The sequence below is a fragment of the Pteropus medius genome, unplaced genomic scaffold (assembly GCF_902729225.1).
Source record: "Pteropus medius unplaced genomic scaffold, Ma_sr-lr_union100, whole genome shotgun sequence".
Lineage (NCBI taxonomy): Eukaryota > Metazoa > Chordata > Mammalia > Chiroptera > Pteropodidae > Pteropus > Pteropus medius.
The window spans coordinates 29,530,451-29,555,592 of NW_024352787.1; the positions used below are offsets into that span (position 1 = coordinate 29,530,451).

General features: G+C 39.3%; 1 protein-coding gene, 1 long non-coding RNA gene and 2 pseudogenes across 4 annotated transcripts in view; 2 read left to right on the top strand and 2 right to left on the bottom strand.

The window, feature by feature from the left end:
• Positions 1-6,822, bottom strand: part of AGFG2 (ArfGAP with FG repeats 2) — a 24,225-nt gene extending 17,403 nt beyond the window's left edge. Inside the window, exon 1 of one of the 3 annotated variants that reach the window (XM_039849585.1) lies at positions 6,324-6,822. In XM_039849585.1, coding sequence (XP_039705519.1) covers positions 6,324-6,544 — 221 coding nt within the window. In that variant the 5' untranslated portion in view covers positions 6,545-6,822. The remainder of the gene's footprint in view (positions 1-6,323) is intronic. The other 2 variants (XM_039849582.1, XM_039849584.1) reach the window with 2 other exon arrangements.
• Positions 6,823-7,038: 216 nt separating this feature from the next.
• On the top strand, positions 7,039-20,975 carry LOC120591836 (uncharacterized). Its single transcript, XR_005650009.1, has 3 exons — positions 7,039-7,181; positions 7,619-7,801; positions 18,121-20,975. It is a non-coding gene; the product is annotated as an uncharacterized LOC120591836 (long non-coding RNA).
• Positions 10,379-10,494, bottom strand: LOC120591999 (uncharacterized; annotated as a pseudogene).
• Positions 20,976-21,757: 782 nt separating the features above from the next.
• On the top strand, positions 21,758-22,877 carry LOC120591835 (annexin A1-like; annotated as a pseudogene).
• The last annotated feature ends 2,265 nt before the right edge of the window (positions 22,878-25,142 follow it).

The following is a 25,142-nucleotide window of genomic DNA, read 5'->3' on the forward strand; positions in this document are numbered from 1 at the left end:
TCTCTGATCCTGGTCCTCTTCTTCACCTCCCACTAACAAATAGTTACTTTGCAAAAACACAAGGCATTGTGGTCGGCACTTTGGGGGATACAAAAATTATAGGATCCAGTCTATGATCACAGAGGCTGGCTTATAAAAAGGACCCAGGGAGCCTGGACAAGGGTACTTCTCAATGCAGTAGGGTATCATTTAGGCACACAGGCTGATCAGGGAGAATGTGGCACAAGGAATCAGCAGTTGGGGAAGGAATAGAAATGATCATGGGAAAAGTAAAAATGTATTATGCTTACACTAGAAAAACAGATTCTAAACCTATCACAAAAAGGTCAGTGACATTTCCGGAAAGGACAACCAGGAACTGTTAGCAAAGTATAAAAAGGGAGGTATGCTTCCTTGTAGGGGGAGGGGGATGGACTTGACCCATGCATCAGTCTAGAGGGGATTCTTAGAACAACAGAACTTCCTATGGCTGAACTTGAAGTTTTTTTTTGGGGCGGGGTGGCCGTGAGATAGGAGGTAGGGATGGCAGAGAAAATAAGTGATTTAGGTGCTTTGGGCCAAATGAATCTAATGGAACAGGATGTTTCCATAGTACAGTACAAAAAGCATTGCTTTGACCTTGATGTCTGTAGAATGGATTATGTACTATAACCAGAGCCACAGTTTAGGGGCAGAGAGAATTCTCTACAGGGCAACACAACACTCTGCAGCCCAGGAAGAAGACCTAGTTACATGGCTTATGAGTCAGAGAATTTGTTTCTGAATCATAAAGAAGCCACTGCTGGCTGAGAGAAGCAATTTAGAAACTAGAGCCCCTCCCCTCCAGTAGCTGACATCAAGTGGTCTAGGAGTGTTGCTTTCCGTTGGGTACATACAAGGTCATACAGTGGGCCAGATGTGAGTCACTTGCATGAAATTAAACAGACCCAACTCTCCAACTTGTACCCAGTCTCCCCAAATTAATTCTCAAGTTCTCCCCAAAAGAAGAAGTGAGAGCTAGAAGGAACTACTACCCTTCAGTTATCAGAGCAAGTCCACTATGTTATTTCTAACCAAGAGATGCTGGGGAAATACAGAGATAAATTTATTTGCCCAGAATAGTACAAGTTTTTCCAAATGAAAGCAAGTACATTATTAGGACATGAGCTTTCAGCCCAGTCATGATGTCTTTTTCCATTTCAGTTTCTTTTTTGCAAAAATGCACCTAAGTATCTGAATCACTCTTTGAAATACTCTGAATTGCTTGGCAAGTGAAGCAACTTGCAGAGATCCTAAAGTCTGCCCAATTCTCTCTCTTAGCCTTTCTCTCTCCTCCATTAAGCACTCTACTATTTCTACAAATATCAAGCCTTTTCTCTGTGGTCATCACCCTCACACTGGCCCATATTTTGTTTCTGTCTTGCTTCATAAAAGCCTCAAACCTGCTCTGCTGCTCAGATAAGAAGGTTCTGCCAGGTCAGCAATGGAAAAAAACAGTTCCGCCCAACATCCGAGTTCTTTCATTTGTGCCAAATCTGAACTTGGGAATTCCTTACCTCTGAATATTTGTGTTGAAATTCATACACCCAAGATTGTGCTTCTTTGCTCCCAAGATTCCACTCTGCCTCTGACCAGAGTTCAGCTAACCAGTTTAGTTCTTATCTTGAACCCAAACATCCCCAAGAAGAGTTCCTGTTAGAGGCTCTTAATAGTTCCTAAAAGGAAGGTTCCCCTATTACTCTGCTCCAGGGTCAATTTCACTAATTTTAGGAAACTTCTTCTTAAATTCCCCTGCTTCAATCCATTTCCTGTTGTTGTTCCTCAGTGACAATGATAAACAGTTGTCCTCTATGTAGAACCACAAGGAATCCTGATATTACCAGCCGTCCTCCACTTTAGGCTCAATGTCAAACTTTTTACTTTTTTTTTCATTTTTTTCTCATCCCTTTGGTAATTTATCATTTCTTTAGGGGCTTGGCTTTTCAAGTTGCGCAAGAGCCCTGTGTGATCAAGTGCTTAAGTCTATAATTTAGTGAGAATCTGTCTACTTCTGCCCAGCAGAGGTGAATGTGAAAGGTAAGGTGGGAGGGGATGGAGAGATGGGACTAAAATAAAGGCAAGTTACATGTGTACCTCTTCAATCCAGACAGATGGAAAAGTACTGAATTATTGAATAACATCCTACACCTTTCCCTCCATGGAGATAAAGTGCTTCAATAAGAAGCCACTACTAGTAAGCCAGACAGAAAAATTAAGGGACAAGGATGATAGGAACTTGTCACAAATAAAGAGCTGTCAAGCTGTCTTCATACCCAACCCAGAGCTCTGTCTCACCTTAATCCTGACTTAATCCTACTATCAAAGTAGAGTTGTGCAGAAGTAGAATAGACAAGTATCTACTACTGAGACCTGAAGAACAGTGGATTAAAAGATGGACCCAAACAGCCAAGGAAGTATATTACATACTTTGCTGAAAAAAAATTGTATGTCTAAGGCACTGCCCATCCCTGATGTCAATGAAATCTCAGACCTACAAATCTGTTTTCTTTTTTAAAGAAAAGTGGTTTATTCATTGAGGTATGCAAGTAAACCAGAACAAGAAAAAACATTTAAAGCATGCTTTGAAAATAAATCCTTTTTAGTGGCAATTTTTACACCAATGTAGCTTCAAATGGCAGATTCATCCTCTAGTAAAAGTGTTAGAAATATAACTAAACAAATAAGCACATGAATATATTGGGAAAATTAAAAGGATCTATATCCAGGTTAAGGAAATTAGGTATTGGAAGAAAACCAAATGACTAAAAACTAGGTCAAATTTGGGACCTACAATTGTGGCAGTGTACATGTAAATTTAGAAACAGCAGAAGCTAACAGCCTCTCTCTCAGGCCCTCACACCAGTGCTGTGGGGTTTTGCTACAGCCGAGAAAGTATTTCCTATTTAAAAAGAGAGAGTGAAAATGAGCTCACACGTGCAGAGATGAAGGCACAGTCATACCCACCCACCAGTATTAAAATGTGAATTATTTTTCAGCTCTTGGGAAATTCAACTTTGGCTAGAACAGTCAACTTGCTTCATCAGCCAATTCAGCCAGCTGGGAACTCTGGTAATTCTCACTGTCCCCAGAACACTCTATCGCATTAAGAGGAAGTCTTATTTGTAACACACTCAACAGAAAACTGGCTTTTAAAATACAAAGCCAATCCTGATGTCCCCTTTCTTTGGCTATGATGCTAAGTATGGTACTTCGATGTTCCCCGCTCAATATCCTCTTCATTTTAACAAAGAATATTTCTACTCTTTTCATTATCATACCTCAATGAGTTCCCACCACTCTCTAGCCCATGCTGAGCTTTACTTCCTAGCATTTATCAATACCTGCAATTACATATTTAATGATTTATTAAGAGTCCATGGCCTCAACTAGGATGTAAGCTCCATGAAGATGGGTACTTTGTCAATTTTGTTCACTACCATATCCCCAGTGTCTAAAATAGTGTCTGGGGCTTGAGAGACACTAAGTAAATATTTGTTGACTAAATGAATATTCAGGCTGTTGGCCTATCTGAATTTTCACTTCCTAGTACCACAAGATCCTAATCTATGGGCAATCAACCATGTGGATTTAAGACGGTCACTGGTGTACGTGCCACTGTGGAGCCATGCCTCTCCATTGCCTGCTGGACTGTGTGTGTTCCCTCCTCACTCTGCAACCTGCAATAAGCATGTGCCACCTCAAACATTCTGCCTATGGCTCACATGCCAGCTCCTATTCCCACAGTACATCAGAAACAGGTAATACTTTTAAAGACCCCTTTAAAAGCTTTATGTGCCTTGCTCTAGTCCATGCTAATTAGAATTTCAGTTAGCAAATAGTACCACCAAGAACCCAGGCGAACAGTCACAGTCAGGGAAACTATACAGTTTTCTTGTAGCGTTTCTTCTGATATTTCTCTCCTTATAATTTCTCAACATGCCTTAGGTTCAGCTTCATCCATTGGCTCAGCCAACCTCTTCTTGATCCTTCATTCTACTCTCACTTCCTGCTAACAAAGTGTTGGCCTAGCCTCTTATTTTCCAATCACCAAAATGTGTTTCCTAAAGTCTACTACCTCAAGAATCACTTTGAGTGATTCTCATAATGCTTTACCAAAATACTAAGCAAAAATGTCCTTTCTAGGACATCTGAAACTAAAAAAAAAGGGAGGGGGGCTGATAGACTCCTACCACTTGTTCTCATTGGAATTCAAGTTCTTAAGGAGATAAACCCCTAGTCTGAGGTACATCCACCCTAGACAGAGCCAGGCCTCTTAGGGTACTTCTCTATTAGATTAATTCATCCTTAGGCCATATCACCTCCACCCAATGTCTCTCCAGATCACAGGTGTTTGATTTTTCATTAATGAGACCAACAATAATGGCCACAGAGTAGAGTAGTAAAATTCTGCAAATTGTGCACTGATATTTAAGGAGTTAACTATTCTAGCAAAAGAAATAAGATTTTTAATGTATTCCAGATCCCTTGGCCTTCCTTCTGTCCTTATTGAAGGATATTCATTATAGAAGGGAAATGTTATCTATGGAATACTTTAAATAAAGATCTATAAAATAATGATAATGATGTCAGCACTTTCAATTTATTCAGCATTTTATCTTTCATCCCATAACTGTGGGAATGAATTAACACTGTTTCTTAACATTTTCTTCCTAGGACCTATACTCTTATATACCGTCAATTTTATTTCTCTGCTTCCCTTTACTTTTCTCCAGACTCTATAAGCAGATTTTCTTTTTCATAACAAGATCTTCAGGAATCTGATTTTCCATTCTACTTTATGCTATTCATATTCCTAAACTTTGCTCCTCTCCTCAGAGTTCCTGTCCCAGTCTCAAGTCTCTATCCTTCTGCTTCATTTGAGTTTCTATCTCAACTGCTGACACATTTGTTTGGATTCTAAACCATTGTCCCAAGAGCCACAGTGGTCTTTACTTAGACCAAAGTCAAGTCCATTCTCACAACACACACACAAGTAAGGTTGACCAGGACACAGAAGTTTGGCAAAGGTGGTAAAAACTGAATAGAAAAATAATCCTAAACTGTATTTTGGAAAACCTGGAACTTAATTTCTGGTCTGTCATGATCATAACTAATATCAAACACCAAATGCCAAAAACAGCAAGCCCTATATGGCTTTGGATAAGTTACTAAACCTCTCTTTGCTTCTGTTCTCCCATCTGTCAAGCAAGAACAATACTGCTCCCTCCTTGGCTCCCAAAGGTGTAAGAAGAAACAAGGAAAGTGCTCCTTGTTAAAAATAAAGTCAACAACCAACCAAACAAACCAATGTATTAAAACAATACTAAAAATCAGTCAAAATAAACCCCTTAACTTTTTTAAAAAATAGAGATATAGGCATGGTATCAAATGTTAATCATGCATCTAACCAAATAATTCCCTAAGGGGAAAAAAGAAATTTACTTTATAACCAGAAATCTCGGCTAGAACTGTGGTTCTAAATTAGCTCAGGCATGTCCAAATACAGTGCTAGTGCCAAGTGTAGCATATCAGATTATTCAAGAACCCTTTGCTCCAATCTAGAAAGAGTTTACAGATGTCACTACCAGGATCAAGCTATGGCAGCATGGAACTTAAAGATGTAAATTATTACACTTAAGGATGGCTGATCCAGATCCCCAAACCTTTGGAAAAGTTAAGCTCTCTAACAGGGCATCAGCTCTTGTCTCTTAGATTTGTAAGATATCTACTTCTGGATATTATTTCAAGATAATGAGCTGCACCTGAACACTGGAACGTGGCTCCTTACCTGCCACTATCTCTGTGCTGTTAACCTGAGTTAATTTACCTATTTTAACCTAGTTTCTCCATCTCACACTCCCGGACGGGCACAAGAAGGAAGAAAGGTACTCCATCTTGAGCTGGGTTTGCCCTACCTCTTTCCTTTTTGCTTCATACATGAAGTTCCCTTTAGAGATGTATGTCATCCAATGGCCTTTGAAATCTCTAACCCCCATCCCTCAGTTTCCTTCCATTTTCCCCACTTTCGGTGTTCCTCGCCTCCCTTAGGGAGTTTCTCCATTCCTCTCCGGTGTCCTTTTTTTCCCCTGCAACGCGACTCCAACTGTGTGTCTTGACTCGCCTGCCCCATTCCCTTCTCCATGACACCACTGCAGAGGACGACCCTCTCACCACATCCAGCGCATCCCCAGGCCTCTGCGCCATCCCCTACCTCGGCTCTGTCTCTACGCCCCGGATCCCCGCTGTCCCTTACGCCGACTCTCCACTACTCCTTCCCGGCCCGCCCCCCGCGCCGGTCCACTCACAGGAGTCCCGAGCAGGTGGTACAGACGAAGCTGCCCACGGTGATATCCACGTAGGTGACCCCGCGCTGGGCGCACTCGAAGCAGTGGCGGTTCCCGGCCTGGCTGCAGCCGCCCAGCTCCCGCACCCGGCGACACCACACCTCCGAGGCTGCCTCGGCCTCCGCCTTTCCCCCGCTGACCCCACCGCCTGGCCCTGGGCCCTTTTTCGCTGCCATCACCATAGCTGTCCACTCTCTCGGACCTCCTCCCCTCAAGTTTGCAGTTGCCTCTTAAACCACTGTCGCCTTCCCGCCTCCTCAGTTGCCTCCGCACGCCCGGCTCCCCTGACAGAACTCGGGAGCCTGCAGTGTCCACGCGAGACTCCTCAACCCCGAGCCTCACCTATCTTGCACACTGATTGGCTAACCTCCTCCCACCTCCTCACTCTGATTGGTCCGACTTGGACGGCCTCTAGTTGCTGGAGCCTCCAACCCCACGCCTCACTACCTTCAGACCTCAGGCCTCTCCCATTGGCCCTCAGAGACCCTGGCCGCGAGAACTGTGAGTGCCCTCTCCTTGTCCCCGCCCCCTCTCGCCACCGCCTCCATGGCGGCCCGCCTCCCAGACTAGATTGGTGAATCCTCGGAAATCGGGCTCTGACGCTAACTCTGATTGGCTGTGGAGGCTGCAAAGATAGCGCGCGAGAAATAGTGGTGTCCCGCGCAAGCGCAACTTTCGTCCTCTCTATTGATGACGTTAATTCCCGCCAAATTTCAAAGACCTAGTCACAAAGACGGTTTGCAGAGGCATGCAAAGCAGAAGAGAAGGGGCCATGTGAGAGGCCGAGGGGAGGAGGAAAGAGGGAGCTCTGAGAGGAAGGTAAAAAGGAGAGGGCACGCTTTATAAATGCTATTTTACTTACTCCTACCCAGTGCCATAGGAAATCTCCTTTTACAGAGAGTCTTAGATTATATAATTTGCGGTAGGTCACACAACTGGTACGTGGCGCTGCTAGGATTCTGATCTGCGTTGTCTGACTTTAAGAACCCTGTTTTCAATCACCACACTATCCACGAAATATTATTTGACCATTCATTTGACAAACACTCTCTGTCTATTAGGTTTCAGGCATTGTTCTAGACAACCAATCAAAATTCCTATCTTCATGGAGCTTACATTCTAGTAAGGGGAGGCAGACAATAAACCACTTAAAGAATCATCAATTAGTGATAAGTTCTAAGAAGAGAATTAAAATAAGGAATTGTAAAAGAGAGTGAGTATACTTTTGGGTTGTTTTTTTTTTTTCTTTTTTTCAGGGGAACTACTTCTAAAGCAGAGATATTTAAGCTGAGACCTGATTGTCAAAAACGAGTCAGCCATGAGGAGGTCCGAGGAGAAGCAAGCCAGGAAGAGGGAAAAACAAGTGCAAAAGCCCTAAAGCATGAAGAAGCTTGGTGTGTTGAGGCAGCAAAAAAGAAAGCTAGAGTGATTGGAGCGCAGTGAGTGAGGGCAAAGTGGAAAGATTATACTGGAGTGGGACCACATAATGTAGAACTTTCCGGACTTCGGTAAGGAGTTTGAATTTTCTTCTAAGTGTGATGGGAAGCTGTATTACTAAGAATTAGGTCCCACTATGACAGAAAACCAAAATAATTGGGGCTTAAACAAGATGAAGTTTATTTCTCTCATGTAAAAGTCTAGACAGGCATTCCATGGCTGGTGGGTTGCTCTACTGTGTAAGGGACCCAGGCTTCTTCTATCTTATTGCTCCATAATACATTATTTCCACTCCCAGGTTTACCTCATAGTCTATTCTAGCTTCAGCCATCATCTCTTTTAAAGCATCAGGAAGAGCTTGCCCTTTTTAAGGACATGCCAAGAAACAACACAGAACCTCATTAGTCAGAACTCAGTCACAAACCACACCTGAGTACAAGGAGGGACTCTGGAAAATGTATTCTTTATTTTGGGCCTCCCCGTGCTCATCAAAACTTTAGAAGTCCTATTATTGAGGTAGAAGGAGAGAAAGGATATTAATATAAAACCAATCTCAGCCACAGAAGCCATTGGAGAGATTGTGGCAGGGACAAGACATGATCTGATTTTCGGTTTTGAAAAAAATCATTCTGTCCACTATAATGGAAATGGTTATAGGTGGGTAAGATTGGAACTAGGGCAATTAAGAAGTGAGTTCAGCAGTCCAGGTGAAAGGTGATAGTGGCATAGACCAGGGTGGTAGGAGTGAGTTGGAGAGAAATGGATTGACTCAGGGAATGTTTTGGAAGTAAAATCCATAGGACTTGTTAATGGATACAACTGGGAAGTGAGGGAAAGAGGGATCAGTGGCAACCTCTCTAGAGAAGTGCCGTCCAATAGAACTCTCTGCGATGATGGAAATGTTCTGTATCTGACTGTCTAATATGGTAGCTACTAGCTACATGTTTCTATTGAGTACTTAAACAAGACTAGTAAAACAGAACACAAAATTTTTATTTTATTTAATTTTAATTAAGTAAAATTTAAATTTAAATAGCCACACATAGTTAGTGTCTACCATATTGGACAAGGCGGCTCTGGATTTTTGTTTTGAGCAACTGGGTGGCTTATGATGCCATTTATTGGAAAAGGGCAGACTGTAACAGAAGCAGGTTAAGAGATGCCGATAGCCACATACTAGTAGTTTTACTTTGGACATGTTAATTTGAGACACTTGGGAAGCCTCTGAGGAGTTGATCAAATAGGCAGGTTGATATATAGCCTGGATTTGTAAGAGGTTTAGGAGTTATCAGTATAGAGGAGTTATTTAAAGCCATGGGACTAGATGAGGTTGCTTAAGTACAGCATGTAGACAGAAAAGAGGGCCCAGAACTAAGCCCTGGGCAACCCAGTGTGTATTTTTTTCTACCTCTCCAGTTATCAAAGCCACAAATGCACTTTAACGTCCCTAAAAGGAGGCAACACCAAATCACATCCAGATATGCAGATGTGACATCTCAGACCACTTTAAACGTTCCTTCTAAGTTTCAGAGTTCAGTTTCTAAGTGTTACCCATTCTTTCTGTAGTTTCACGTTAGCCAAGGGCTATTTCCTACCATCCTGAAACCTTGAGCAAATTGGTAGACTTAGCTACCCCTGATGTATACAATAGTGAACGAAGAAAATTAGAATGTTAATATGGATTGTGACAGTTTTCTGTTAATTTGTGCCACTGGGTGTGGCGGTGCAAGGAGGCACCCACCTCTGCCCCTCCCAGGCCCTATCTGGGAGTAACAACCATATTTCCCCTTCATAATCAGAGGGAGCATAGCTATCACAGGAACACCCTTTTCTGCCATTGTCCTAGTGGCAGAAGGAATCCCAAATGGCCTGGTGGAACCCTTATTCGTTCCCTGGTGAAAACACCTCACCCTTGGGCAGTTAAGTCAACAGAACACAAATGACTTGGGGGATGGGAAGCAAATATTTTTAGAGAGAAAAGTAAGAGCTGCCACCATCCACCCCTCCCCAACCCTTAGTTTCTGGATCTCTATATTGGCTGAGGGAGAATTAACACTGCATTTCAGTCACTGTTTGAGATCACATATCACTTTCTGCAAGAAACCATCCTGGTCTCACAGGTGCAGTCTCCTGGATACTGCTAGGAGTATCCAGAACATTTCATTGTTCAGAACATTTCATTGTTCTATAAGACCAGCTGCTTCTGGTGGATGGGAAATATGATAATGGCCTATGGCTTGCCAACTGTCTTATTTCTTTCACTGGGAAATGAATTTCTTGGTTGAAGACAATATCGTCTGGACCACGCTGTATTATACAAAGTCAGTAATTCCAGGGATGGTGAAGTAGTCAGAGGCATGACCTCCTGGGAAAGAAAATCCAAATACAGAATAAATGTTTTTTCCACAGCATATAAATCACCACACCCTCTATGAGTCCTGATAGAGTTAAATTTGCCACTAGATTCCTGACAGGTTCCCAAGAAGCTAGGTGCTCTATTATGGCCTTAGGGCTGTATCCAGCCACCTCCTAAGTTCACATGTTGTTATTATTATTATTATTATTATTATTATTATTTACGCCTACAGCACCTGGTCTTCCTAGGTGGTCTCCCATCCAAGTATTAACCAGGCCCAACCCTGCTTAGCTTCCAAGATCAGACATCAGGCTTGTTCAGGGTGGCATGGCCATAGACCTCAGACCATGGCTCCACTGGAGTGTGAACCCAGAACCTTCTGCGTGTAAAGCAGATGTGCTAACCGCTACACTACGGAACCATGTCCTCACATACTGTTTATGATACCTTTTTTCAGCTGATTTTCATTTTTCCTGGTAGTGATCACATTATTTTCAAATAATGACAGTTTTAACTTCTTTGTTTTTTTCTATCTCTAATTACTTTCTCTTACCTATTTAAATTCTTAAACATCTAGAAGTAATTAATTGATAATGGATATCTTTTCTTATTCTATAAAGAAGTATCAGAAGAAACACTACCAGAAAACTGTAGTTTCACTGACTGTGTATGTCTGCCTGGTCCTTCTCATTTGCTAATTGGAGTTCTAATTAGTATGGACTAGAGCAAGGCACATAAAGCTTTTAAAGGGGGTCTTAAAAAAGTATTACCTGGTTTTTTGATATACTGTGGGAAAGCTGAGAGCTGGCACGTGAGCCATAGGCAGAATGTTTGGGGTGGGGTGGGGCATGCTTATTGCAGGCCGCAGAGTGAGAAGGTAGCACACAGTCCAGCAGGCAATGGAGAGGCATGGCTCCACAGTGGCACATACACCAGTTAACATCTTAAATTAAACATCTTAAAATCCCTTACTGTAATGGAAATGTATCTTTATTTCCCCATAAATCTTGATATTGACTTTTGGGCTAACATAAATATGTTTTATCATATTAAAGAAAAATCCATTTACTCTCATTTATTTATCAGTTTTACTGTATTTGTTTGTTTGTTTGTTTGCTTTCTAACTTAATTTCTGATTATATCTATTCACTTATTTCTTCTGCCTCTCATAGGTTTGTTTTGTTATTTTTTTCTAATTTATTGAGTTAGAGGCCTACTTATTTTATTTTAAATTTTTATTAAAGCCAAAAACATTTTATATTACTCTTAGCTATAGCTCATAGCTTCTGATGTTATGGTGTTTGTTATTATTTTCTAAATATTCTGTATTTTAGTTTGTATTTTTTATTGACTCAAGAGTTTCTTTTAGAAAATGAACAATAAAAATTTTCAGGTGATAGGGACATTTTACTCCTTATTTTTAATATTAATGTCTAGTTGTATTACATAGTGATCAGAGAATGGCATATGTATTATTTCTACTTTTTCAAACTTAACAAGGCTTTCTTTGTAACCTAATATGTAGCCAACTTTCGTGAAGTTCCTCTGGGTACCTGAAACTAAGGTGTATTTGATAATACCAGACCTACCTTATTAATTATCCTATTGAGGTCATCCAACTTCTTACTTATAGAGTTTTTTATAATGTAAAGTCCCTCTTTTACACTTCCTCATGCAATGACTTGCCTGTCTGATTGTTGATTACCCCACTTTTTGTGCTTCTTACAGTTAAACTAGGTCTAGGAAGCTTCTGCCTACCTCTATGCCTACTCAGTTCTCTCATTTCAAACACCTGAGACAGACCCCAAAATGGCTTTTGTGCTTCATGGTTTGCCTCTCACGCTTGAGAAATGTATTGAGAAATGTATGCTCTTTTTGAGATATGTAATAACAGTGACCTTGCTACCCTTCCTTCCACATATACCTCTGCTAGAATTCCACTACTTTAGGCAGCCCTTCCATTTAAACTGTGGTTTGAAGCTTTAGCTATTTAATTGTTTTTCTGAAATTGGAATTTGTATTTTTGTTTCTTATTCTCCCCTTTGCTCTTGGATAGTTGCAAGAAGGTAAAGGGGAAATGTTGCCTTTTATGCTATCATCTTCAAAATGGAACTTTCCATGGGCTTTTAATAAAATAATGATGAGCTAGTCTACTTCTGGATAGTAACAGCATACCACACAGAACCATCTGTAAATCTCGCTAGAGTTCTTTTTCCCCTTGTTTAATCATAGAGGATGCTCTCCCATGCAGCCATGGGCTCATGTTGAGGATAAGTTGTGATGGGGAAAGTGAAAGCATATGTGACAGAGAAAGGGAGAAGTGTATAAAGATGTAAACAATGTACCCAAGTAACTTTCTTAGGCCTTCAGATTTAATAATGGAAAGTTTCTGGATTGCCCAATTTTCAGATGAGATGGATTAAACAATGCTTAGTTTGGGTTTCATGGTAACTTTTTATCCAGACTCCAGGAGCAATCTAGGAGATGTTTCCCAAAAGGAGAATAGTTATCTGCTGAAATTTAATCTTGCTTCTAAATTCTAGGAATCCACACTGTGACTCTGTTGGGCATGCCAAAGGTGGACTAGACACCTCCAGCACTGCTGGGTTGGCAAGAACATAGGGCGTCTTGCTCTTCAGCCTACACTGGTTTCAAAGCTTCCTTTTTCTTCTCCTTCTCCTTACTCAAGTGGAAATATTTTTAGGCCAACCAGGAAATGAGTCAAAGAAGACCTCCTAAGCGGGCATGCTCTATGTGTTTTGGCCATGGGCCCTTTCACAGATTCTTCTAAAGAAATCAACCCATCTTCTTATGACCCCCACTGAGTGGGCAGTCCATTGTAGCAGTAAAATTTTGTATTAAAGGCCACAACTGATTGGAGGGTGGGAAGACCCAGGATTCTAAGACAGGCAAATCATACCATGGCCTGTGGCCTTTAAGTTGTGTGATGTGAAAAGACAAGCAAGGAAACTTAAGCTGTGCCTCTGATGGAATAATAAGGACTTCATTCACTCTCCCATATTAAATGACTTAAAAATGAAGAAAGTATATAAAACAATTGTTTTTGGACATTGAACAATGGTTAGCCCAGGACAGTAATCCTTGAGAAAAGGGAGAAGAATGAGATAAGCCCTGCCATTGCTCTAGCTTACTTCCTGGAGAGAGTTTGCAGTCTGCAGCACAAGGAGGGGGAACCCACAAAGAGCCCACTGGGTTCACTGAGTTAAGAAGACAGAGCTAAAAATTCAAGGAGGCTGAGAGCTCAAGTTTACAGGGAAGAGTATTGGTAAGAAAGGTGTACAGAGAGAGAGAAAGGGCTCCTGAAGTCTTCAGAGGGTTCATCTCAAATCTTCAGCTAAGTACTTACCATCCATGTGTATGAAGAAACTACTCAATGCCAGATAATGAACTACCAGAAAGGAACAGGTGAATCAATTTCTGGAGATTTCGTAAGTCTAAGAATAGTTCACATTCCTAACAGCCAAATGGAGAAACCTCATAATACACAATCCATTGAGAGAACTCCAAAAGGTATTGCCTAAGTAGAATAGCCAAATTAGCCCTAAGCTAAAGGATGCTTTCATCCCCACTGACAAAACTTAAAAACAAGCCTTGAAAAAAATCACAAACTATTTCCAAACAGCTTAGCTGCATCCCAACAGAAAGGTAAAAAATATTTAAAGGAATACAAAAAAACCTAGAACCTAAATATAATATTCACAATGCCTGGCATTCAACAAAAAATATTAGAGATGCAAAGAATCAGGAAAATACAATCCATGGCAAGATGAGAAAATCAAACCATAGAAAGAGATCCAGAAATGACACAAGTGATAGAATTAGTCAACAAGGATATTTAAACAGCTATTTAAAAATATACTTCATATGTTGAAGAAGGTAGAGGAGAGCATGAGCATGACATAGGGAGATAAAGAGGATATTAAAAGACCCAAATCTAAGTTCTTTCTACAAATGAAAAGTAAAATGTCTGATATGAAAAATACAGTAGATGGAATTAACAACAGATTAGATATTGTAGAAGAAAAGATGATGAACTTAAAGACATACCAATAGAAACTACTGAAGATGAAATACAGGGAGAAAAAAAGACTGAGAAAAAAAACCCATGCACAAAGAGAACACCAATAATCTGTGGGACAACTTCAAGTAGATCCACTAAGAATTGGTGGCAGCAGGTACCTCTAGAAGTGGGGTTAATGTGGAGACTAAAAATAAGAAGATGAATTTAAAGTTAGTTTTAAAAGGTTCAAAACAAAAAGACAAACTACCCAATTAAAAGATGGGCAAAGGACTTCAATAGACATTTCTCCAAAGAAGATATACAAATGGTCAATAAGCACATGAAATATTCTCAACATCGTTAGTCATTAAGAAATGCAAATCAAAATAACTTCATATCCACTAAGATGGCTATAATTTTTTAAAAAGAAGAAGAAGAAGAAGAAGAAGAAGAAGAAGAAGAAGAAGAAGAAGAAGAAGAAGAAGAAGAAGAAGGAAGGAGTGAAGGGAGAAGGAGAAGGAGAAGGAGAAGGAGAAGGAGAAGGAGAAGGAGAAGGAGAAGGAGAAGGAGAAGGAGAAGAGAAGGATAAGGAGAAGGAGACTTGAGACGGAGACGGAGACTCCAAGACGGAGACGGAGACGGAGACGGAGACGGAGACGACGGAGACGGAGACGGAGACGGAGACGGAGACGGAGACGGAGACGGAGACGGAGGAGAAGGAGGAGAAGAAGAAGGAGAAAGGAAAAATAGAAATGAAAGTTGTCAGTGAAGATATAGAGAAATGGCTGATGGCAATGTAAAATGGTATATCTGCTACAGAAAATACTGTTAGTTCCACAAAAAGGGAAATATAGAATTACCATGTGACTCAGCAGTTCCACTCCTAAGTATATACTCAAAAGAATTAAAACAGGTACTCAAATAAATACTGGTACACAAATGTTCATAGCAGCACTACTCACAATAGCCAAAAGGTGGAAACAACCCAAATGTTCATCAGTGGAATGAGAGGATGAAGAAATTGTGGTATATATATACAATGGAACATTGTTCAGCCATAAAAAGGAATGAAGTGCTGATATATGCTACAATGTCGAGGAATCTTGAAAACATTATGCTAAGTAAAAGAATTCAGATACAAAAAGTCATGTTTATGATTCCATTTACATGAAATATCCAGAATAGTTAAATTTGTAGAGACAGAAAGTATATTGGCAGTTGCCAGGGACTGGGGGAAGGAGAAATGAGGATTGACAGCTTAATGTCTATGGGGCTTTCTTTAGGGGTGATAAAAATGCTTCAGAACCGGATAGAGGTGGTAGTTGTACAACACTATGAATGTATGAAATGACACTGAATTGTGTACTTTAAAATGGTTAGTCGTATGTGAATTTCACCTCAATATTTAAAAAAGCATTAGACTAGATTCCCTCCCTATTCCACATCCACAGGTGAGTGAGTGCTCCTTCTCTACCTGGTAAGAAGATTGGAGGTTTATTACTGTAGAAGGTAAAACAGAGGGTTTCTGGACTGTGGGACATAAGCCCAGTTGAGGGGGAGGATACCTCATTGAAAATACAGGGATTTGAAGAAAGGTAGTGAACCAAATGTTGAAACTCCCAGCCCAGCTCCACCTCCACTTCAGCTCCCAGAATGCTGGTAGCCAAGTAGGCCTTTATCCTCCAGGCAGAAGCTTAGAAGTATTTTCCTGAAATATGGCTAGCCTAGAGAATGGACTTAAAAATACAGACTTTGGAGTTTCTCCATATAAATGGCTCAGCTGGATCACCCTACAGTGAACCCCACAGGAGAAAAGCTCCACCCAGGCTTGCAGAGCTGCCAATCAGCTTTTAGTACTTACTCTAGTGCCCTGCTAGGGATCACCAGTATTTCTGAGGAAAACCTCTTGTGTGAAAGGCATAGATTTTTTTTTTAAAAAAATAAGCAGCTTGAAAGAAACAGATAGTATACAGAGAGAAGATTTTAAAAAAGAACCCCACCATAATTAATATCCTTAGTGAGATAAGAGAAGATACTACTTTCATGGAACAAAAATTAGATGCTCTTAAAGAAGAATATTCAGAGAACAAGAAAGATCTTAGGAATGAAAAACATGAATAAATATGAGAAGAGAAAAAATGGTGGAAAAAGTATCACTAAAAAATTTAAGACAATTTTCCAGAATGGAAGGATGGATGTGAGTTTCTAGATATAAAAGACCTATTGAGTGTCCCAGCACAATTGAGAAAAACTTAGAACCTCACCAAGGCACATCCTTGTGAACTTTAGAATAGTGGAGATAAACTATTATAAATATTATAATTTTCTAATGGGACAAATAAATGATCCAAACTAGAATTCATAATAGCAACTCTGGAAGCTAGAAGGCAAAGGAACAATGCATTAAAAATTCTGTTAAAAAAAATCATTTCTGCGATTTCATACAAAGCCAACCTACTATTATGAATTACTCTGGAATAAAGATAATTTCATTAATTCGAGGTTCAGAAGCAAGTGACAGAAAACCCAAAACAATATTACAATTTTCTTTCTCACATAAAAATCCAGGTCACTAGAGTGACTCTGTTCTATGAAACTTTCAGCAACCCAGATTCATTCCAGCCCCCACTCTACCATGCCCAGGGTGTGGCCCTCATCCTCATGGTGCAGGATGGTAGCATCTGAGTACTAGACACCAGATGGAGGAAGGGATGATGAAGAGAGAACAAGGAATATTTATTTGCTAGCAATCTGTTCAGGAAGTTTCTCAGAAGCTGCTGAGTAACACTTCTGCTTACATTCCATTGATCAGAGTTTGGTCACACAGCTACACATAGCTGCTAGGGAGGCTGGAAAATGTAGAAATATAGGTTTTAGTTTGGATGGTTTTATGCCCAACTAAAAACTCTATTACTGTGAAAAATAGAAGACAAACATGGGTGGAATAAGTAGTCTACTACATATTTTGAACATTTTCTGAGCACTCTTTTCAGAAACTATTGGTGGAGTATACCACCAAATTGAAGAGATGAAGCAGAAAAAGGAAAGACTTGGGAACCATGAATGAAGATATCAAACATCAGAAAGATAAAGGGAATCCCTAGGGTGTTGGTGAAAGGAGATTCCAAAATGACAGCTGAGCTATAGACCTAGACAACAGCCAGTCCAGATTAGAGAAGGTCAGAAAGTTCTAGAAGGGGTTTCTTTAAGAAGATGAAACTGATGGAAGACCTAGTAATTTACCTTCACTTAGCAGACACAGCAACAAACTTTTACATCCGCAACAGTCTACTTCATATATTTGAGCATAATGAGAAGACATTTACACATCAGGAGTTCAATTGGGAATACATACCTAAAAAACTAGGCAAATAAAAAGACATGACAATTATTAACTCCAGGGAAAACAAATGGAAAAGTGATAACATTATAACATTATAACATATGGCTTAATTGCGAATAGCATTTACATAGTTATAAAAATATAACCCTAAATATCTTTCTAACTAAAATGACATGGGAAGTGTGTGTGTGTGTGTGTGTGTGTGTGTGTGTGTGTGTGTAATTGAGAGAGAGAGAGAAAGAGAGAGAGTGAGTGAGTTTGGCGACCACATGGTCACCAGTCATGGGAAGTGGAAGAGAGCTAAATCTTATTGTGCACAATGGTAGGTCAACAGATAATGGCTAAAACTGAAAAAAATAAAGAATTAAAATATAACCATATTATTTGGAAATATGGCAATAAATACCAAATACCAAAATAATCAACTACAAGAACTGAAAGTGCTTGCTTCTGAGGAGCTGGAAATGGAGAAGTGTTTTTTCTAACAAGCCAGTGGAAGTATTTAACTCTTTAAATGATGTTCGTGTCAAGCATTATTAAAAATAGAACATAAACTTTAAAAAAGACAAGATAATCAGCTTCTCTTTCTTGGGCTTTTCAGGTGATATAGAATCGGAAGGAAACAAACCAACGGGAATGGTAGACACTGGCTAAGCCACATGAACAATCTGGCACAGAAGAAAATCCACAAATTCCTATTCCTGGAGTTTTTGTGGACTCAGAATTTCCTTGGATTTCAGTCGACATGGGACTTGACCCCACTATAGCCTCAGATCTAGGAAATTTGGTCTTGCTTATTTTCTCATCTATCCATTTTCCTTATTTAAGTTTCATTGAGTGAAATTTTGTTTCTTGCAGTGAAAAAAAGCCTTGCTCTTTATTTCCTCCCCCTTCCCTTTATTTTGAAGGAGACATTCTATTATACTTTATTCCAATCATCTCCTAAAAGCTTCATTGATATGCCAGGTCCTTGAATTTCTGCAGGTTTTATTTTATACCCCATTACATTCATGTCTCAACTAGATATCAAAGATACTTGCTTCATCTTAATGTCTAAGGCAAATCAGCATGATATCACCAATGTAGAAGATTATGGTAACATCAGTGGGGGAGTAAATAAATATGATCAGCCATCCCTGTTTGCCAGGGACCCAGGGTTCTCCTGGGACGCGGACCATCCTGGGCAAACCCGATTACTGGTCACCACAGATAAAGTGGACTAGGTCCTTGGGAAGATATATTGCTATACCTACCAGCTGAAGACAAATAGCTTCTGATGGTGTGGGTAAAGAGAAACAGGAAAAAATAGTTTCATCATATATCACATCCACCTAATTCACCTTGAGGTAACCCTCCATTATTTTTAAGTCCGTCAGTCTTTGGTACCAACAAGCTTGGAGAACTGAATGATGTTATAGCAGCCTTTCTCTGAGGTTCCCATTCTCCTCTTCAAAGAGCTCTGGGTCTATGACTCAAGGATGGTTACAGCCAGAGTGCCTGTGACTATGTAGTGAGCTGGCTTGAGTTACGTCTTTGTTAAGTTAAGGAATTATTTTGCTGTACCAATCAAACAGAACCCAGGCCTGCCCATCTGTTCTATTCCTGCCAACACTTCAAGCGGAAGCCAAAACCTCAACTCACTGTGTTAGGCCATATTTTTGCATTGAAATTATCACACTCGGCTCTTGCTTTTTTTGTGGCCACAGGGAGGGGTGATATTCAAAATATTTAGCAGCTGGTTACCACATGGTCACCAGCCAGTTAGAATAGACACTGACTTTAGCACTAAGTCAGATTCCAGAAGCCCAACAGCTGTGCTGGGTGTTAACTCTTTAGTTTCAGAGATGAGAGGGAAGTCTGGTGGCCTGGAGGCAGATAGATGGGGTTGGAGGCATCAGGAGACTCAAGGGAGAAACTTAACAACTGATAGGAAAGCGTTTCAGTATTTCAACAACCAGTATAACCACAGGCAGAATGTTAGCCTGGCTTCAGCAAAGACCAGAGACTGGATGGTCCACTCACTTTGATTTTAACACCTGCTTCCTCTTGGTTCTAACCACTTAGCTTCTTCCTTTCCCAATTTTGTCAGTAATTTCGTTTTGGTTAACCATCCTCCTTCTTCCATGTTTCTGTCTGGGACAGCTCTTCTGATGCCCTCCTCCCTACCACACACAACAAAGAAGCTTTGTTAATTAGTCTTTTATCAGTGGTGAATTTTCTGAAGTGTGGACAGCGGGAGGCAGACGTTAGCAGGTTGTTGGTGACATACTGTTATTCCCTTCTCCTTCAGTCTTGATATTCATTCATCCACAATGTGCCAAGAGCTATCAGGCTCTTCAGTGTCAGCTTGACAAAGAAGTATAATCAGCCAAACTGTGCAGGAAGAGAAGGAAAATGAGAGGGATGGGAACAGAGATTGAGAAAAATAAAAGGAGGGAGGAGGGGGAGAAGGAAATAAAGTAATAGTCTACCCTCCTTTATTTATTTCATCCTCCTTGATTTTGAACCCACAGGATTCAAGTCCATGTAGTCACTCCTACAACTCCCTAGGAAATTCCTGCAATTCATTTAGCCCATAATTCCTCTTTTCTCTGCTCTGATTGTGCACACCATCTTTGGTTTCATTGTATTTCCAAACTCCTATGACCAGATGTTCCTCATTATGAGGTGGCTCATCACATTTGCTTGGTAATCAGGAATGCAGTAGAACTTATGTGGAGGGGCCCAGAGGACTGGGGAGCTCCATCCCTTCAAGATACTGCTATTCCAAGTGTCAGGATTTCAGTCTGTGATAATCAAGGCCTTAATTTTAACCATAGAAGCCCAGCACAGTTGTGAACATAGCAAATGCTATAATTTGGCAATTTACTGTATCCTTTTTTATTATAAAAGATGTGGCAGAAAAATTTTATGTTAGCATATTTGAAAATATACAAAGATACATATTACATATATTAACTATGATGTGTAAAAATAAACAGACACCAGTAAACCTGTCCCTCGAGAAGTAGATATGATCAATATTCACTTTGGAGATCTAATTTTCAGTGGTTGTCAACCACTGGCTAATAGTGAAAGATGTTTCTTGTTGCAAGGCCAGTGAGTGGCCTTGAATATTTTTATCCAATTCTACCCAGGTATCCTGGGACTAAAAGTTGTTCCTTTTTTATGCAAATCACCTAATGTTGTAAAAAATGTCCATTTAGCCATACAATCTTTATATTCCTTATTCCCTTAGAATGTCTCTCAAGCAGCGTTCTCAAACTGTAATGTAATTTAGGATCAACTAGAGAGCTTGGAAAAATCCTAATACCCTGGCCCTGCCCCAGAACAATTAAATCTGAGTCTCTGGAGATACAACCCAAGTATCTGTGGTTTTGAAATGACTTCCAGTGATCTAATGTGCTCACTAGATCTAAGGAATGACAGTAAAGTCCACCAAAGCTTTACTTTCAATGGACTTCATTAACTGTTTTATCAATCTATAGACTTCTAATTTCCTATTCAAGGATGCAAAGATCATCTCTGCTTCTTCTCCACTATGTTATTACAGAAGGTTTCATGCCTCTTCTGAGATTCTGTTGCTTGCAACTCCACTTCCGGAATACACTTCTATGTTTATTATGGTAGTTTAGATGTTTGTTTACAAGAAACAAAGTCTAAATGAAAAGTTTAAGGAATAAAGGCGTGGGCATACTGTAGGACCAAAAGTGGGCTGGAATTGAAAATCTATTCAGAATCTAAGGTTAGGTGGGGAACTGGTTACTGTCTTCTGTTTCTCATAGCCACTCTCATGACATCCTTCTCTCTCTCATTGTCACCTCCCTAAGCACTAGGGATCTCATTCAGTTGGCTAATCATCTTCAGACTCAGAATGTCTCTATTAGGCCAATCATCTGTGGTCAGGGTCCAGTTAGGATTACTCGAAGTCCAAGGCTGTAAGCGAAAGAACGGAAAAAGTTACCATAAAAATAGCAATAATAAAGATGGAGAAGCCATACTAATATCAGACAAAATAGACTTTAAAACAAAGGAGCAAAATGTGCTATTAGAGATAAAGAGGAACATTTAATAATGATAAAGGGGTTAATCCATCAGGGATATATAACAATTATAAACATATATACAGCTAATAATAGAGCCCCCAAATACATGAAATAAAAACTGACAGAATCAAAGGGAAAAATACACAGTTCAATAAAATAGTAGGAGACTTTAATACTCTGCTTTCAATAATGGAGAGAACAGAGTGTGAAACGATCAGAGAAGACTCTTTAGTTCTTTGAAAGAGGGTGGAAAAAAGAAACTTCTTTAAAAATGGCAATGACATCAGAATTCCTCAAGCAAGCCTGGTTTATTGAAAATGAAGAGCAGGAATACATTAAAACCGTGAAAAGATCCAAAGGTAGTCCCAGGTCAGCAGTGAGTCTCTATCCTAGCTTCAATCCATCTTCTGATGTTGCTGCCTTGCATAAACCAGTAACAGTTAAAAGTGTGGATGAAGCAACCATTATTGACATTCTAACTAAGAGAAAAACTGCACTGCATCAACAGATCAAAGCAGCATATCTCCAGGAAAAAGGAAAGCCCCTGGATGAAGCTCTGAAGAAAGCCCTTATAAGTCACCTCGAGGAAGTTGTTTTGACACTATTAAAAACTCCAGCTGAGTTGGATGGCGATAAACTTTGTTCTGTCATAAGGGCGTTGGAACTGATAAAAACACTCTGAACGAAATTTTGGCATCAAGAACTAACAGAGAAATCAGAGATATTAATGGAGTCTACAGAGAAGAACTGAAGAGAGGTCTGGCTAAAGATATCACCTCAGACACATCTGGAGATTATCAGAAGGCTTTGCTTTTCTTGCTAAGGGTGACTGATCTGAGGATCTTGGCATAAATGAAAACTTGGCTGATTCAGATGCCAGAGCACCATATGAGGCAGGAGAAGGGGGAAAAGGGGCAGATGTGAATGTGTTCAATACCATTCTTACTATCAGAAGCTACTCCCATCTTCACAGAGTGTTTCAGAAGTACACCAAGTACAGTCAGCATGATAAGAATGAAGTTCTGGAACTGGAGATAAAAGGTGAGATCGAGAAATGCTTCACAATGATCATGAAGTATGCCACAAACAAACCTATGTTCTTTGCTGAGAAGCTTCATCAGGCCACGAAAGGTGCTGGAATGCATCAGATGACATTGATCACGATTATGGTTTCTTGTTCTGAAATCAACATGAGTGATATCAAAGCATGCTATCAAAAATTGTATGCTATCTCTCTCTGCCAAGATGTCCCGGATGAAACCAAAAGAGATTATAAAAAAAAATGCTAGTGGTTCTCTGTGGAAGACAGTAAACATTCCTTTGATGATCTCAAGCTTTTTGATCAGAAGATTTTTAAATCATATCTTTTCATTACGTATTACAGACTTAAATAGAAAAGTTTCTTCAGCAGGATTAGTCTAGCTAACTGCTTTCTGAAAACTATAGCCTATAAATTATGTTTATATTATAACTGTGTAATAAAGATGTCTTTAAAAAATGTATTTGCCCCAACTATAAAATCTCATAATCAGGTGGTTCTAGTAACATTGCCTGAGAAAGATGTTTATGTAACCGAAAATAAAATGATTTTATAGGACAAAAATATAGAGAGAACAATTAGGCAGAAGAACAACAAGGAAAGATTTGAACAACAGTATAAACTAACTAGATCTAATAGACACCTATAGAATATTCTACCCACCAACTGCAAATACATATTTTTCTCACATGCACTTGAACTTTCTTCAGAATAGACTATATGTCAGGCCATAAAGCAAATCTCAATAAATTTAAAAAGATTGAAATCATGCAAAGCATGTTATTCAATTGTAATAAAATAAAACTAGAAATCAATAATAGAGAGAATTTAGACATTTCACAAATATGTGGAAATTAAACAATAGTCCTAAATAACCCTGGGTCAAAGAAGAACTCAAGTGAAATTAGAAAATACTTTGAGGTGAATGAACATGAACAACATACCACAATTTATGAGATTCAGATAAAGCCGTACTTAGAAGGAAACTTCTAGTTGTAAATGCCTACAATAAAACAAGGAGGGAGATCTGAAATCAATAACCAACCCTCCACCTTAAAAGAAGATGGTGAAAGAAGAGAAAACTAAACCTAAAACAAGAAGAAGGAAGGAAATATGAAGATTACGGCAGTAATTAATGAAATAGAGAATAAGAAGACAATAGAAAAAACCTTTGAAACCAAAATCTGCCTGTCTGAACAGATCAACAAAATTGACAAACCTTTAGCTAGACGGAGCAAGAAAAAAAAAAAGGGAAAAAAGAGGGGCATTACTGCTGACCTTACAGAAATAAAAAGGATTATAAGGGAATACTATGAACAGTTATTTGCCAATAAATTAGGTAATTTATAAGAAATAGACAAATTCCTAGAAACACATAAACTAGGAAAATTGAGTCGAGAAAAAAATACAAAATCTGAATAGACCTGTAGCAAGAGATGGAATTACAAAACAAAGCAAAACAAACTCCACACAAAGAAAACCCCAGACCCATATGTCTTCACTGGTGAATTCTACCAACATTTAAAGAAGAATTAACCAATTCTTTACAGACTCTTCCAAAAATAAATAATAAAATAAGAGGGAACACTTTCCAATGCATTCTATGAGGCCAGTATTACCCTGATACCAAAATCAGACAAAGACATCAAAGAAAAGAAAACTATAGGCCAATATGAATATGGATGCAAAAATCAACAAAATATGAGCCAACTAAGTCCAGAAACCTATAAAAAGGATTATATACCATAGCTAACTGGGGTTTATCTGTGGAGTGCTAGATCAGTTTAACATCCAAAAATACACCGTATCAGTAGGCTAAAACCCAAAAATCCTATGACCATCTCAATATATGCAAAAAAAGCTTTTGATAAAATCCGACACCCCTTCATGGTAAAAACACTAAACAAACTAAGGTTCAAGGGAACTTCCCCAATCCAATAAAGGGAGTCTACAAAAAACCTACAGCTAAGATCACACATAATAGTGAAAGACTGAATGCTTTCCCCTTAAGATAAGGAACAAGACAAGGATGTCCTCTCTTATTACCTCTATTAAAAATCATACTGGAAGTCCATCCAGGGCAGTTAGGTGAGAAAATTGAATGAAAGGCATCTAGACTGGAAAGGGAGAAGTAAAACTATTTCTATTAACAGATGACATGATCTTGTATACAGACAATCTTTAGAAATCCATTAAAAACTATTAGAACTAATAAGTGAATTTAGCAAAGTTGCAAGATACAGGACCAATAGATAAAAATCAATTGTATTAATATATGCTAGCAATGAATAGTCTGAAAGTGAAATTAAGAAAACAACTCAATTTACAATATCATCAATAAGAATAAAGTACTTAGGAATAAATTTAACAAAAGAAGTGCAAAGCGTATACTCTGAAAACTACAAAGCATTGTTGAGATAAATTTTAAAAGAATGAAATAAGTAGAAATACATCCTCTATTCATGGATTGGAAGACTTAATATTGTTAAGATGACAATATTTCCCAAATTGGTCTACAGAGTCAATGCAATTCTTATC